Genomic DNA, 17,664 nt, shown 5'->3' on the forward strand with positions numbered 1-17,664 from the left:
GTTGGGCAATCGCACATGCCTATAATCCCAGCAGCCTGGGAGGCTTAGGCAAGAGGTTCACGAGTTCAAAGCCTTAAGAGAGAAACATTAATGAGGATTATGGGAACTCACTCTCCTCTGGACAATGTTTAAAATGTTAATTGAGTCTGTTTTTCCAGATATCCTACTCTGCCTATCCTGCCTGTTTTAAAAAAAGTCACACTGATGAGTAACAATTTGTGCAAGGCTTGAGAGCTATAAAATATTAAAGTGTGATGTCCATTACTTTTAGGATTTTTGTTTGTTAGAGAAACAGATAACTTACAATTTTAACCAGGTTTGATTTTTCATGAATAAACCGAATATATGTGAAAATATATGTATATATATGTATATATACCTGAAACTAAATATGTTTTTCCTAAGCCTTATCTAAATGTTCTATAAAAGTTTATTAAATAAAAGTTCATATAGGTTTAATCAATAAGTGCTATCTTTTATATATTGCACCTGGCATAAAAGGGCCACACTGCCATTTGAAAAACTGGCTTATATCTGTCTGCTTTTTAAGCCTAGTTCTGATCATTAACACTATTCCCTAAATGTATAGAAATTTAAGGCTATCCTTTGGTTTTTTCTAGTACTGCTAAATTCTGCAAACCTGTATGATCTATGAATTCTGAATTTTACTGTGAAAAATTAAACATAGTTAAGATAAAAAACATATTAAGAAGATAATGATAAACCATAATCAAGTGCACTTCATCCCAGGGATGTAAAACTGTTTCAACATATGCAAAATCAATAAATGTAATTCACTACTTAAATACAAGAACAAGAATCATATTTTCATCTTGATAGATGCAGAAAAGACCTCTGATAAAATTCAGCACTCATTCTTGTTAAAAACATTGAAGAAATAGGATAAAAGGAACTTGCCTCAACATTTATAAAGAGTATATATGACAAGCCCATAGCCAACACCATATTGAATGGAGAAGAACTGAAAGCATTTCCTCTAAAATCAGAAACAACAAAAGGATGTGCACTTTCACCACTTCTATTCAATATAGTTCTCAAAATTAGCCAGGGCAATCAGGCAAGAGAAGGAAATTAAAAGGATACAAATTAGAAAGTAAGCCAAAGTATCATTGTTTGCTGATGACATGATCCTATTCCTATAAGGCCCCCCCCAAATCCACCAGAACACTTCTACAGCTGATAGATGAATTTAGCAAAGTAGCAGGAGGTAAGATCAACACTCAAAAATCAATAGCTTTTCTATACTCCAATAATAATAAAACTGAGAAAGAAATCATGAAAGCCATCCCTTCATAAAAAAAACAACCCTTGGAATTAATCTAACCAAGGAGGTGAAAGATTTCTACTATGAAAACTACAGAACACTGAAGGAAGAAATTGAAGAGAACCTCAGACCTACCATGTTGCTAGACAAGCAGAATTGTCAAAATACCCATACTGGGCTGGTGTTGTAGGTCACTGGGAGAGCACTTGTCTAGTCTATGTGAGGTACTGGTTTCAATTCTCAGCACCATGCATAAATAGATAAATAAATAAACAAACAAATTTTAAGAAATGGCCATATTACCAAAAGCAATATACCCATTCAATGCAATCCCCATCAAAACACCAATGACATTCTTCACAGAACTAGGAAAAAACCATTCTAAAATTCATTTGGAAAAATAAGAGACCCAGAATAGCCATAACAATCTGAACAAGAAAAGTGATACATAATACCTGATCTTAAATTATACTATAGAGCTATGGTAGCAAAAACAGCATGGATTTGGCATCAAAATTCACATGAAGAATAATGGAATAAAACAGAAGACAAATTTTTACAGTCATATGATACTTGACAAAGGGGAAAGACAGCCTTCTTAATCAATGGTGTAGAGGAAAAAAAACTAGACCCTTATATCTCACCTTGCAAAAAAGTCAACTCAAAATGGATCAAGGACCCATGAATTAGACACAGGACCAACACTTTGACATGTAGGCACAGGCAAAGACTTTCTCAATAGGACCCCTAAAACTCAGAAAATAATGCCAAGAATTAATACATGTGATGGAATCAAATTAAAACGCTACTGCAGCTGGGCACAATGGCACATGCTTATAATTCCAGTAGCCGGAGAGCCTTAGGCAAGAGTTTCATGAGTTCAAAAGCCAGCCTCATAAACTTAGCAAGACCCTAAGCAGCTCAGTGAGACCCTGTCTCTAAAGAAATTATTTTTTTTAAAGGGCTGGTGATGTTGCTCAGTGGTTAAGTGCCCCTAGATTCAATCTCTGGTACCAGAAACAAAAAACAAAAACCTTCTGCGCAGCAAAGGAAATGATTAAGAGAGTGAAAGTGTGAAGAGAGAGCCTACAAAATGGGAGAATATCTTTGCCAGCTACTGCACTGACAGGGGATTAATATCCAGAATATACAAAGAACTTGAAAATCTCAATGCAACAAACAAACCCCCAAAGCACCATCAAATAGTCCAATCAACAAATGGGCAAAAGAACTAAGCAGAAACTTTTCACAAAAGGAAACGCAAATGTTCAAGAAGAGTGTGTGTGTGTGTGTGTGTGTGTGTGTGTGTAAAAGCTCCACATCTCTAGCAATTAGGAAAATGTAAATCAAACTACACTAAGATTTCATCTCACTCCAGTCAGAATGGCAATTATCAAGAACAAAAAAAATTAACAAATGCTCGTGAGGATATGGGGGGAAAGGTTCACTTTTACATTGCTGGTGGGATTGCAAATTAGTACAACCATTTGGAAAACCAGGAATGGAATCCGCATATGACTCACCTATCCTACTCCTCAGTATTTATCCAAAAGATCTAAATCAGCATGTTATAGTGTTACAGTCACCTCAATGTTTACACCAGCACAATTCACAATAAACAATTATGAAATCAACCCAGATGTCCATTGATTGATGGACAGATTAAGAAAACGTGGTATATATACATAATGGAGTTTTATTCAACTTTAAAGAAGAATGAAATAATTATATTTGCTGGTAAATGGAGAAAATCATGCTAAGTGAAATAGCTAGACTCAGAAAATTAAGATTCGATGTTTTCTCTCATATGTGTAAGCTAGAGCAAAACAAAGGAAAAGAGGGTGATTGGGGAGGGGATCAGATATCATAAAGATACAGGAAAGATCAGTGGAGGAGAAAGAGGAAGAGAATGAGTACGATAAAGAAAAGAAGGAAAAGGGGAAGATAAGTGGAATTAATTTAACAAAATCATGCTATATTCATATATAAAGGTATCAAAGGGAATTCATCTTTATGTATATGTAGAAAAAAGGAAGTTTAGTAGAGTAGACGGGGCGGGGGAGAATAAGGAAAGAGAGGCCAGAGTAAAAGGGGAGGAGAATTGGGGATTGAAATCAAATTCCTTACATGTATGATTTTATCAAAATGAATCCAATTACTGTGTATAAATAGGATGCTCTAACAAAAAATGGCTTATCAGGTAAACACAATATCTGCTTCATCTCAGTGTTGATGTCTGTTGAGTGTAATTTTCCATTTTTTATTGTGGTTTTTCAGATTCTTTCTACAGTTAATATCTGGGCACAAGAACATTTCACTGAGCAGATTTATATCTTGTAACTGGTATATCAGATGATTTATACTTAATTACTGAAAATTAGCTTAAGTCTGCCATAATATACATATTTTCTGACTCCTTTGGGTTTAGTTCCTATTTTTTCTTTCCTGCCAGTTATTTGAACATATTTCTAAGAAAATGTCTTAAGTAGACAATCTGGGGCTATTTGGCCACACATACTATTCTTAAGTGAGTTTTCACAAGGAACCAATGTGGCTTTAGATAATACAAAATCCTATTACATGCTAAGTGCACAAAGAAGATGTCAAATAAATAAATAAATTCAGCTATCCCTCTACTTTCAAAAGCAATTTAAAACAACTTTTTACAGGAAGCATTTTTTTTTACTTTCAAATTGTCAAAACTTTATATATACATTGGGAAATATTAATTCTTAATGCTCTTTCAAATCTGCCAACTCAATTCATATGCAACTCATTTTCTATGTTAGAATGTAAGCCAAGACTACACATGAGGTAGCTGGAAGAAACTCCAAATATATTTTGGCAAACTGAAACAAACAAAAATTATGTTACAGAAGATGCTTACTTACCTTTATTGAAAAATGTGCTAACCATAAAGCTAAAGAATATTGAAGCAATGGCATAACACACAAGGAAGATAAAGATGAAACTATAGTCACTATAGCGCAATATTGGCTCATCTGTAATCTACAAAACAAATACAACATCAGATAAGGTACACAATAACTAGCATCATACAAACACAAGGAAAAAAGAAAAAAAATTATGTCTCTAATGAAACCAATCATCCACTCAGTTTTTGAAACTTAATGAGACAGGAAGTTATATGACTCATTTCTTACAAAAGAGTGTAAGACTTGCTGAGAGACTCAGCAGCATGAGTTTCCACAGTGGAATCAATAAAAAAAAACATTTAATTTTCCTGTCACCTTGAGACCAATCAGACCACAGCATGATTACTCTTTTCCTCTCACAGGAGGAATCAATTTGCAGGCTGCAATTAACCGTAACTAAGTTGTCTACTAGAGTAGCTATTAACCATATGTAGCTATAAAGCATCTGAAATGTAGCTAGTGTGAGGAACAGAATTTTTAGATTTATTTTAAAAAATTATTTTAGATTTAAATACATGAAAGCAGAGTCAAATATAGAGCAAATATTTCTAATAAAAATGTCAGAATTGGGGCTGGGGTTGTGGCTCAGCAGTACAGTGCTTGCCTTGCAAGTGTGAGGCATTGGGTTCAATCCTCAGTACCACATAAATAAATAAATAAAATAAAGAAGGTAATATAAAAAATGTCAGAATTGAGATACACAATAACTACAGAAGTGGATTTTGAAGACATACTAAAAAGAATATCAAATATATCATTTGGTATTGGGAAGTGAAAGATCAAATTTATGTTTTTATGTATGCATAAATGTACCACAATGAAACTCATCATTCTGTATAATAAATACACACCAATAAAAAAGAAAAAAAAACTACAAAAAAACGCATCATTAATTTTTAAGTTACATGTTGAGAGAATATTTTATAAATATTGAGTTTAAAAATTATTAAAATAATTTCACAATTTTTTTTTCTTTTTAAAAATTTTAGTCATTGAAAACTTAGTATTACATGATTCATTATTTTTCTACTGAACAGCATGCAAACAGATACTTGCCTTGGTAAAAAATAACACACAAATCAAAGTTATAATAATAATATATAAAAGGAAGAATGTGAAAAAATAAGCAGCCCAGATGATCCAGTTTCTAAGTCCAATTATGAGCTGGTACTCCTGTAGGAAAGTCAACATATAACAAGTATTACTTACATCTACAATTCACATTTCTTTTATGTACCCTCTTCTAATTCCCATAAAATGTTATATAATTGGCTATCAAGGTCTCCATTTTAAGAATAACAAAAAAATCAAGAGTATAGATCAAAATCAGGAAGTAAGGGCGGTGCTGGCATAAAAAAAAGTATTTTTCCTGAGTTTAGAGATCTTTTTTCGGCACTATACCTGGTATTAGATCGAATTGAAAAACATTTCAAATTAAACTTTAAAACACTGAGATAAATACTCTTTTATATTATATTCAACTTCAAGGAACATTAAAGAAAGGTTGCTTTTGGGTTTTTAGTACTTGAGTATAATATTCACACAGGCACATGTGTGTTATATATCTTTCTTTGCGTTCTCTGTGGTTTGTGGTTTGATATATGTCATTAATTTTGGAAAATTCTTTGCCATTATTTCTATTTTTAAGTGTTACTGTAGTTTTTTTATACCTTTATTTATTTTTATGTGGTGCTGAGGATCGAACCCAGTGCCTCACACATGCTAGGCAAGTGCTCTACCACTGAGCTATTACCGCAGCCCTTGCCATTGTTTCTTAAGATACTTCTTTTGCTGTTTTTCCATCTCCTTTTTGAAATTCCAATTACGCATGTTATACCACTGACACTGTCCTATATCTTTTGGATATCTTATTTTGGATTTTTACATTTTGTTTTCTATTTGCATTTCAATTTGTGCAATTTCTTCTTTTTATACTAAAAAATAAAGATTTTTATTAAGCATTGTAAGTTGTATTCAATAGCCTCCAACACATCCCACCACAATCCACTGACAGTCAATCAGACTCAATAGCAGTTCATTCTTCACAATCTATGGGTTAGGCCAGAACTCTCTTCAACTTACAGAAAGATCCTACTTAGCTCTTGTGGGTGGTGGCTAGGGAATTACACCACATTTCTGATCAGTAATATGATGAAAAGCATCAGAAGTATATGAGAACGATAAGAAGTGATTCTGATTCAAAGTACTTTGTTTGGAAACATTAAAATGGTAAGTATACCTGCTTCTACTAAATTCATGATGGGAAAGTGCTCAAGAACAAGCAATTTATTTCCTGCTACAGAAGGGCTATGGTTTTCTTTTCTTTTCTTTTTTTAAGATCAATTTGTACTCAGTACCTCAATTCTTTCTTCATCTTGGTCAAATCCTCAAATGAACCTGTCAAAAGCATTTTTCACTCCATTTGTTTTTTATTTTTGTCAATTCCCTTGATTGTTTCTCATAATTTCTTTGCATAGTCCTTCATGTTATTTACTGTGCAAAAAAGAGTTACCAGAAAAGGCCTAAGATTGCTGTTATTAGAAAGTTATGTTTGTAAGTCTGGTCCTTGGCTGGTACACAGGAATTTGACTACTAAATTATTCCCTACATTAGTAGGAAACTTTTGCTAATAGATAAAGGTGACTAGCTATGTCAAAAATGGCTGTACAAAGGATATGGTTTATGCTGTATATCTGCTTTCTAGAAGTTTGGAATTTTGATGTTTGTTAGGCAAAAGATGCCAACATGACCAAGTCCCATTTGAAAGCTTAGGTGTTGAGTATATAAGGACTTCTCACAAATATGTGACTGGATTTTCAATGCTGGGACAATAGTGCACTCTATATGATCTTGTGAAGAGTCACATGAGGAAGGCTGCAAGCAGATTCCTCCAGACTTTGTCTGTATCTTTTTTTCTATATGACCTAGGTATGTATCTTTACTAACCACTGAAATAAATGCCGGTTATGGGTATAACCATATGCAGAATCACAAGAGTCTTTATAGTGAATCTCAGAAGTTAAAAGTTGACCTTGAAGAATCATTGCTTTTATAATATCATTCATGCTTATTTTAAATTCCCTATCTGCTATTTCCAACATCTATGTCTTCACTGAATCTTATTCAAATGATACGCTTTTTGTTTTCTGTTGAAACTCAGACATATTGTTCAGGGAAATAGTGAGATAAACAGACTATTAGTATAAAAATTCAGGTTAATTTAACCAGGAGTTGGGTCATATTTGAAGCTCACTATTGTTCTAGGTATGAGAGACTTCAAGTTCCTCTAGTAATATTTTGTTTTATTTTTCTCCTTGATCTGGGATTTTCCTTTGCATTACCCCAGATATTATTGGTCTCTGAAGTTTTCTGGCATAGAAAATTGATAAGTGGCATCAATACTCATTCTTTTGGATTTGCTACTGCTGGAATGTAGAAACTACCCATCAGTGTTGAATAATACAGCTCTAAATAAAAAGGTATCCACAGGCCTAAAAAACTTTTTTACAGAGACTTTATCAGAGTTAAGTGGGATTACCTTTAATCTTTCTTCCTTTTCTTGTACAACGTACTGCATGATGGAAAGTACAACTGGAGAAAACGTGAGTATAAATATCAAAGGGAGAAAAGGACTGGAGACCCAAAGTAATCCATGATAAGGATGAGCTGGGAATGGAAATCTCTGCACAAAGATGGTAATGCCATCAAACAGACTTTTTCCAAGATTGCTCTCGTGGTACAACATGATGGCCTTATCTAAAGCATGTTGTATAACCAGGAACCCTTCTTTGATGTACCCTATATGATAAAACAACAACTGTCAAGCAAAACAGACTAAGGAGCAGGATCAGCTGAGATACAAGAATAAGACAGTTTGAATAAGTCATAGATTGTCAACTGCAGAATCTATTTAATTTTTTTTTTAAAGAGAGAGAGAGAGAGAGAGAGAATTTTTTAATATTAATTTTTTAGTTTTTCAGTGGACACAACATCTTTATTTTTATTTTTACGTGGTGCTGAGGATATAAACCAGCGCCCCACACGTGCCAGACTAGCACTCTACAGCTTGAGCCACATCCCCAGCCCCAAATTTAACTTTTTTTTTTTAAACCAGGAATTGAACACAGGAGTGCTTAACCACTAAACCACACACTCAGCCCCTTTTCTTTAAAACATGTTTTAAGTTGTAGATAAAATACCTTTATTTTATTTTATTTTTATTTTTTTTAATTTTCTTTTTTTTAAATTTTTTATGGTTGGTTGTTCAAAACATTACATATTTCCTGATATATCATATTTCACACTTTGATTCAAGTGGGTTATGAACTCCCATTTTAACCCCATATACAGACTGCAGAATCACATCAGTTACACATCCATTGATTGACATATTGCCATACTAGTGTCTATTGTGTTCTGCTGCCTTTCCTATCCTCTACTATCCCCCCTCCCCTCCCCTCCCCTCCCCTCTTCTCTCTCTACCCCCTCTACTGTCATTCATTTGTCCCCCTTGTATTATTTTTCCCTTTCCCCTCACTTCCTCTTGTATGTACTTTTGTATAACCCTGAGGGTCTCCTTCCATTTCCAGGCAATTTTCCTTCTCTCTCCCTTTCCCTCCCACCTCTCATCCCTGTTTAATGTTAATCTTCTTCTCCTGCTCTTCGTCCCTACTCTGATCTTAGTTACTCTCCTTATATCAAAGAAGACATTTGGCATTTGTTTTTTAGGGATTGGCTAGCTTCACTTAGCATAATCTCCTCTAATGCCATCCATTTCCCTGCAAATTCTATGATTTTGTCATTTTTTAATGCAGAGTAATACTCCATTGTGTATAAATGCCACATTTTTTTTATCCATTCGTCTATTGAAGGGCATCTAGGTTGGTTCCACAGTCTTGCTATTGTGAATTGTGCTGCTATGAACATCGATGTAGCAGTGTCCCTGTAGCATGCTCTTTTTAGGTCTTTAGGGAATAGACCGAGAAGGGGAATAGCTGGGTCAAATGGTGGCTCCATTTCCAACTTTCCAAGAAATCTCCATACTGCTTTCCAAATTGGCTGCACCAATCTGCAGTCCCACCAGCAATGTACAAGTGTACCCTTTTCCCCACATCCTCGCCAGCACTTGTTGTTGTTTGACTTCATAATGGCTGCCAATCTTACTGGAGTGAGATGGTATCTTAGGGTGGTTTTGATTTGCATTTCTCAGACAGCTAGAGATGGTGAGCATTTTTTCATGTACTTGTTGATTGACTGTATGTCCTCCTCTGAGAAGTGTCTGTTCAGGTCCTTGGCCCATTTGTTGATTGGGTTGTTTGTTCTCTTATTGTCTAATTTTTTGAGTTCTTTGTATACTCTGGATATTAGGGCTCTATCTGCAGTGTGAGGAGTAAAGATTTGTTCCCAGGGTGTAGGCTCCCTATTTACTTCTCTTATTGTTTCTTTTGCTGAGAAAAAACTTTTTAGTTTGAGTAAGTCCCATTTGTTGATTCTAGTTATTAAATTTTGTGCTATGGGTGTCCTATTGAGGAATTTGGAGCCCAACCCCACCGTATGTAGATCGTAGCCAACTTTTTCTTCTATCAGACGGCGTGTCTCTGATTTGATATCAAGCTCCTTGATCCATTTTGAATTAACTTTTGTGCATGGCGAGAGAAAGGGATTCAGTTTCATTTTGTTGCATATGGATTTCCAGTTTTCCCAGCACCATTTGTTGAAGATGCTATTCTTCCTCCATTGCATGCTTTTAGCCCCTTTATCAAATATAAGATAGTTGTAGTTTTGTGGATTGGTTTCTGTGTCCTCTATTCTGTACCATTGGTCCACCCGCCTGTTTTGGTACCAGTACCATGCTGTTTTTGTTACTATTGCTCTGTAGTATAGTTTGAAGTCTGGTATCGCTATACCACCTGATTCACACTTCCTGCTTAGCATTGTTTTTGCTATTCTGGGTCTTTTATTTTTCCATATGAATTTCATGATGGCTTTCTCTATTTCTACAAGAAATGCCATTGGGATTTTGATTGGCATTGCATTAAACCTATAGAGTACTTTTGGTAATATCACCATTTTGATGATGTTAGTTCTGCCTATCCATGAACAGGGTATATTTTTCCATCTTCTAAGATCTTCTTCTATTTCTCTCTTTAGGGTTCTGTAGTTTTCATTGTATAAGTCTTTCACCTCTTTTGTTAGGTTGATTCCCAAGTATTTTATTTTTTTTGAAGATATTGTGAATGGAGTGGTTGTCCTCATTTCCATTTCAGAGGATTTGTCGCTGATATACAGGAATGCCTTTGATTTATGCATGTTGATTTTATATCCTGCCACTTTGCTGAATTCATTTATTAGCTCTAATAGTTTCTTTGTAGACCCTTTTGAGTCTGCTAGGTATAGAATCATGTCACCTGCAAATAGTGATAATTTAAGTTCTTCTTTTCCTATTTTTATGCCTTTAATTTCTTTCGTCTAATTGCTCTGGCCAGTGTTTTGAGAACTATGTTGAACAGAAGTGGAGAGAGAGGGCATCCCCGTCTTGTTCCAGATTTTAGAGGGAATGCCTTCAATTTTTCTCCATTCAGAATGATGCTAGCCTGAGGCTTAGCATAGATTGCTTTTACAATATTGAGGTATGTTCCTGTTATCCCTAGTTTTTCTAGAGTTTTGAACATAAAGGGATGCTGTACTTTGTCGAATGCTTTTTCCGCATCTATCGAGATGATGATATGGTTCTTATTTTTAAGTCTACTGATGTGGTGAATAACATTTATTGATTTCCGTATATTGAACCAGCCTTGCATCCCAGGGATGAATCCTACTTGATCACGGTGCACAATTTTTTTGATATGTTTTTGTATCCGATTCGCCAGAATTTTATTGAGGATTTTTGCATCTAGGTTCATTAGAGATATTGGTCTGTAGTTTTCTTTCTTTGAAGTGTCTTTGTCTGGTTTAGGTATCAGGGTGATGTTGGCCTCGTAGAATGAATTTGGAAGTTCTCCCTCTTTTTCTATTTCCTGAAGTAGCTTGAAATGTATTGGTATTAGTTCCTCTTTAAAGGTTTTGTAAAACTCTGCTGTATACCCATCCGGTCCTGGGCTTTTCTTAGTTGGTAGTCTTTTGATGGTTTCTTCTATTTCCTCAATTGATATTGGTCTGTTTAGGTTGTCTATATCCTCCTGACTCAATTTGGGCAGATCATATGACTTAAGAAATTTATCTATGCCTTCACTATCTTCTAATTTATTGGAGTTAAGGATACAAAATAATTTTTGATTATCTTCTGTATTTCTGAAGTGTCTGTTGTGATATGGCCTTTTTCATCCCGTATGCTAGTAATTTGAGTTCTCTCTCTTCTTCTCTTCGCTAGCATGGCTAAGGGTCTGTCGATTTTGTTTATTTTTTCAAAGAACCAACTTTTAGTCTTGTCAATTTTTTCAATTGTTTCTTTTGTTTCCATTTCATTAATTTCAGCTCTGATTTTAATTATTTCTTGCCTTCTACTTCTTTTGCTGTTGTTTTGCTCTTCTTTTTCTAGGATTTTGAGATGAAGTATGAGATCATTTATTTGTTGGTTTTTCCTTTTTTTAAGGAATGAACTCCAAGCAATGAATTTTCCTCTTAGAAGTGCTTTCAATGTGTCCCATAGATTCTGATATGTTGTGTCTGTGTTTTCATTTATCTCTAAGAATTTTTTAATTTCCTCCTTGATGTCTTCTATAACCCATTGTTCATTCAGTAACCTATTGTTCATTCTCCAAGTGATGTATGCTTTTTCCTTCCTTCTTTCATCGTTGATTTTCAGTTTCATTCCATTATGATCAGATAAGATGCATGGTATTATCTCTACTCCTTTATATTTTCTAAGAGTTGCCCTGTGACATAATATATGATCTATTTTTGACAAGGATCCATGTGCTGCTGAGAAAAAAGTGTAAGTGCTTGATGTTGGGTGGTATATTCTATATATGTCAATTAAGTCTAGGTTATTAATTGTGTTATTGAGTTCTATAGTTTCCTTATTCAACTTTTGTTTGGAAGATCTGTCCAGTGGCGAGAGAGGTGTGTTGAAGTCTCCCATGATTATTGTATGGTGGTCTATTAGACTCTTGAACTTGAGAAGAGTTTGTTTGATGAACATAGCTGCACCATTGTTTGGGGCATATATATTTATGATTGTTATGTCTTGTTGGTGTATGGTTCACTTGAGCAGTAGGTAGTGTCCCTCTTTATCCCTTTTGATTAACTTTGGCTTGAAATCTATTTTATTTGATATGAGTATGGACACTCCTGCTTGTTTCCAAAGTCTATTTGAGTGATATGGTTTTTCCCAACCTTTCACCTTCAGTCTATGTATGTCTTTTTCTATCAAATGCGTCTCCTGTAGGCAGCATATTGTTGGGTCTTGTTTTGTGATCCATTCTACTAGCCTGTGTCTCTTAATTGGTGAGTTTAAGCCATTAACATTTAGGGTTATTATTGAGATATGGGTTGTTCTTCCAGCCATATTTGTTTATTTATGTTACTAAACATGGTTTGTTTTCCTCTTTGATTATTTCCCCCCCTTTACTGTCCTACCTCCCACTGTTGGTTTTCATTGTTATTTTCCATTTCCTCTTCCTGTAATGTTTTGCCGAGGATGTTTTGAAGAGATGGTTTTCTAGCTGCAAATTCTTTTAAATTTTGTTTATTGTGGAAGGTTTTAATTTCATCTTCCATCCTGAAGCTTAATTTCGCTGGATACACAACTGTTGGTTGGAACCCATTTTCTTTCAGTGTTTGAAATATGTTATTCCAGGATCTTCTAGCTTTCAGAGTCTGTGTTGAAAGATCAGCTGTTATCCTGATTGGTTTACCCCTAAATGTGATCTGTTTCCTTTCTCTTGTGGCTTTTAAAATTCTCTCCTTATTCTGTATGTTGGGCATCTTCATTATAATGTGTCTAGGTGTGGATCTCTTATGATTTTGCCCATTCGGCGTCCTGTAGGTTTCTAGGATTTGGGATTCTGTCTCATTCTTCAAGTCTGGGAAGTTTTCTCATATTATTTCATTGAACAGATTGCTCATTCCTTTGGTTTGGACCTCTATACCTTCCTGTATCCCAATGACTCTTAAGTTTGGTCTCTTTATGTTATCCCATATTTCTTGGATGTTCTGCTCATGGTTTCTTAACAGTCTTGCTGAGCTGTCTATGTTCTTTTCAAGTTGAAATACTTTGTCTTCATTGTCTGATGTTCTATCTTCTAAGTGTTCTACTCTGCTGGTAGTATTCTCAATTGAGTTTTTAAGTTGGTTTATTGCTTCCTGCATTTCTAGGATTTCTGTTTGTTTGTTTTTTATAACCTCTATCTCCCGTATAGTTGATCTTTTGCTTCCTGGATTTGTTTGTGTAATTCATTGTCGAAGTGATCTTTCATTGTCTGGTTTTGCTGTCTAATGTCTTCCTTGATACTCCAGATCATCTGAAGCATGTAAATCCTGAATTCTTTATCTGACATTCCATCTGCTGCAGCTGTTACCTCTTCTAAAGTTGAGTTGACCTGCATTGCTTGTGGTCCTTTCTTTCCTTGTCTTTTCATACTGCTCGCGTTTCTTTCTGCTTGGTGAAACTGTTGTGTTTTTGAAATGTTTTTTCCCCTATATATTTATATTGCTCTTGTATAGTTGAAAAGTCTCCCTTGCAGGGTCGGTCGGCGGTCTGCCTACCTTGCAGGCGCGGGCAGCGGCTATGCTCTGCCCCTCCTCCAATTGGTGTGAAGTGTCTACCACACCCGCGGACCCCTGGGCGTGTTCTATCAGTCGGTTGCAGGTTTGCCTACCTTGCAGGCGCGGGCGGCGGCTCTGCTCTGCCCTTACTGCAATTGGGGTGACGTGTCTACCACGCCGGCGGGTTGCTGGGCTTATTCTGGGCGCGGGAGGAGGCTCTGCTCTGCCCTTACTCCAATTGGGGTGACGTGTGTACCACGCTGGCAGGCCGCTGGGCCTGACCCGCCGGTCTGTCGCAGGTCTGCCTACCTTGCAGGCGCGGGCGGCAGCTCTGCCCTGCCCCTCCTACCATGCCCGCGTACCACTGGGCCTGTTCTGCCTGTCGGTCGCAGGTCTGCCCACCTTGCGGGCGCGGGTGGCAGCTCCGCTCCGCCCCCTCTCCAACTGGGGTCATGCGACCACCACGCCAGCGAGCCGCTGGGCCTGCTCCGGGCGCGGGCGGCGGCCCGGCTCCTCCCCTCTGGCTCGACATCAAAGCGAGAGAGACTCGGGTGTCTGTGACTCACCCTCCCTACCAGGAGACCAACTGTTTCTGTCGCCGCTGGTACTGATGAAGTTCTCTCCTTCGCCGCTTTCTGATGACATCAGATCTCTGCCATGTTGGTATCCTATGTGAATGGCAGCATTTCATTCCCTTTGCCGGGTGACCAAAGCAACGCGTAAGTCCTGACCGGCCCTCACAGGCCCCGTCTCAGTCCTGTTGCCACTGCCCACGAAGGCTCGGTTGGTATTTACCTCCACAGTACTCAGCAGGACCCGGACCAAGAAGCAGTTTCCATGGGCTCCTTAGCCCTGGGCCAGAGCAGTTCCGGGAGCCGGAACTCGGCTGCACCGTGCTTGGTGTATGCTCTGATAAGAGCAGGCTCCAAGAAGCAGTTTCCGCGGGTTATTTAGCACTGAGCCTGAGTAATTTGTCTGCAAGCTGCAGGTGAATGGCAGCCTGAAATTACCTGTTCTATGGCTGAATGAGCTGCGGTCAGTCGAAAACAGGGATGGTGACGTCAGCTCTCCAAGATGGTGGCCGCTGGCCTCCTCTGTTGTCTGACTGGTGTGGAGAACTGAATTGGACCGCTTCCTTCCCCAGTCTCCAACTCAGAATTCAGCACTGAGTACGGTGCTTGCACGGCTGGCAGAAACTGCAGCGCTGTATCCCTGCGTCGCTATCTCCTCGTTTCCCAGCGCGAGCCGCAGACTCTAGCCGCGGGGCGATTTGCTGAATAAGCAGTGTTACCCTCCGTGCGACAAATCTCTCGCGTTTGAGTCCCCGTAGCCGATCCTCGTGCGATGGAAATCCTTCCTCCAGGTTCCGGAGCACCCCACTATTGCTGGAAATTCCTAACAAGATAGCCTTTAGCCGTCCTGACTCGTCATTCTCCCACACAGTGACGTGGCACATGGGGGCAATGCACTCCCCTCTCCGCCATCTTCCCCTCCCTTTATTTTATTTATTATTATGTAGTGCTGAGGATCACACTCAGTACCTCACGTATGCTAGGAGAGCACTCTACCATTAAGCCACAACTCCAGCACCCCCAGCCATTTTTTTTAGAGACAGGGTTTCACTGAGTTGCTTAGGGCCTTGCTAAGTTGCTGAGGCTGGCTTTGAACTCAAAATCCTCCTGACTGAGCCTCTGAGCTACCGGGATTACAGGCATGCACCACCTAATATGACTCTTGTATCAAGACTAGTTGGACATAATTGCTTTGAGAATCCATCACAGATTTTTACATTATGAGATAATTCTTAACCTGAATCTAATTCACATTGTCTCAAAATTAAAATAGGCTTTCTAAATGCAATTCTACCTATAAAAGGGTGTAGATTCTTTTTTCTTTTTTGGCAAAAACTTTAGTTTTAAGAGAAATTTTAAGTTTTCAACACAACCACAAAGAAGGTACAGAGATTTCCCACAACTCTACTCCCATACATCACTCACTAGAGCATGCATTTATTACAACTGATGATTGGACATTAACACATCAAGGGTGTACAGTCTATGGGTTTTGAACAAATGTATAATGGCTTGTATCCACTATTTTTGAATCATGCAGAGTCTTTTCACTACTATAAACATACTTTGTGCTCTTTCTTCATTCTTCCTGCTCCCACAACTCCTGGGTAATGAAAGATCTTATTTTCTTCATACTTTGGCCTTTTCCAGAATATCACCAGTTTGGAATACTACCATGTGTAGTTTGGCTTCTTTCACGTAGTAATATGCAGTTTTAAGTTTCCTCAAGTCTTTTTATGGTTTGATAGCTCATTACTGTTTGGTTCTGAATAACAACCAGATTACTGGTCGGGATGTACCCCAAACTGTTTTACCCATTTATCAATTGAAGGACATCTTAGTTGCTTCCTTTGGGAAAATACCATGGAATGTGATTGCTGGATTGTATGGTAAAAATATGGTCAGTTTTGTAAGAAACAGCCAAATAGTCTTCCAAAGTATCATTATCATTTTGTATTCCTCCTAGCAATGAGTGAGTTTCTGATGATCCATATCCTTACCAGCACTTGGTGTTGTCAGTGTTATGAATTTAGATTTAGGGACTGGGGTTGTGGCTCAGCAGTAGAGCGCTTGCCTAGCATGTGCGAGGTTTGATCCTAAATTTAGATTTAGGGACTGGGTTTGATCCTCATACCACATAAAAATAGATAAATAAAATTAAAAATAATGGGAAAAAAGAATTTAGATTTAATTATTGGAGAGACTGTAACTTGGAAATGTTTTTAAAGAAAAAAAATAAATAGAAAATAAATGAAACCCCGGAACCAAAAAACAGCAAGAAGAAAAAAAAAAGACGAATTAAAATATTTCTGTTCAATAAAGTACAGTATGGAAAAAATTGGAAATTGGAAAAATATATTTTGACATGTGGAATCAACAACATATCTGGAATACACATGAAACTCTTAATCCTTGTATGCTTGTATTTTCTTACTCCTCTTTAATTTGGACATTACCTCAGTCCTCCATCTTCTCTTCTGTAACAGTCCCTCCACCACATAAGGTGATATTACAAGAAACTAAGGGTATAGCCTGTCTCAAGTAATATGACACCCAAAGTCCAAAAGTAACTTTATATGAAATAAATTTTTGTTTAGCAATAATATGGAACTAAATATTGCATTTAGGTATAAAGGAAATCCAAAAATATAAACTATGTGTGCCAACAACTGTAGAGAGATATCACTACCATATATATTATTATTCCTAATCATGCTAAACATGGCTATACCTCTGTATCTCATAATTTCCAAAATAAACTTCATATTCTTTTCTTAGCACAATAGGCCTCTAATTACTTGTTCACCTTCTAGATTCATATCTTGTAAGTTCTGTGCACTAACCAAAATACCACTGGAGCTCATATCTAATAGCCTCCTATATGCACTTAACATAGCTATGAAAAAACAGCAAAAAAAAAAAAAAAAAAAGTAATGCAATTCCCTGAATGAGACATTCTGTTCTGCATTTGATCATGAGTTAATTCCCACTGCCTGGAATAATCCTCCCTCCTCCCAAAAATAATTAGCTAATTCATAATATTCCTGTACATTGAGTTTAAATGCTTGTTTTAGCATTAAGTACTTCAATATTTCAAGAAGATTATTTTAAATTATTTATATAATAAGTTCATTATTCCCCTATGGGTTATGCTGCTTCTAATTTT

At 36.9% G+C, this 17,664-nt stretch overlaps 1 protein-coding gene across 1 annotated transcript in view; it reads right to left on the reverse strand.

The window, feature by feature from the left end:
- LOC124093499 (phospholipid-transporting ATPase ABCA3-like) overlaps positions 1 to 17,664 on the reverse strand; it is a 167,521-nt gene that overhangs the window by 120,057 nt on the left and 29,800 nt on the right. Inside the window, exons 5-7 of the mRNA XM_046445959.2 lie at positions 7,760 to 8,019; positions 5,278 to 5,394; positions 4,177 to 4,294 (exon numbers count right to left, since the gene is read on the reverse strand). Of these exons, the coding sequence (XP_046301915.1) occupies positions 4,177 to 4,294; positions 5,278 to 5,394; positions 7,760 to 8,019 (495 nt within the window). The remainder of the gene's footprint in view (positions 1 to 4,176; positions 4,295 to 5,277; positions 5,395 to 7,759; positions 8,020 to 17,664) is intronic.

The sequence above is a fragment of the Marmota monax genome, unplaced genomic scaffold (assembly GCF_021218885.2).
Source record: "Marmota monax isolate L192 unplaced genomic scaffold, Marmota_monax_Labrador192_F-V1.1 WCK01_AAM20220418_F8-fsc00035, whole genome shotgun sequence".
NCBI lineage: Eukaryota > Metazoa > Chordata > Mammalia > Rodentia > Sciuridae > Marmota > Marmota monax.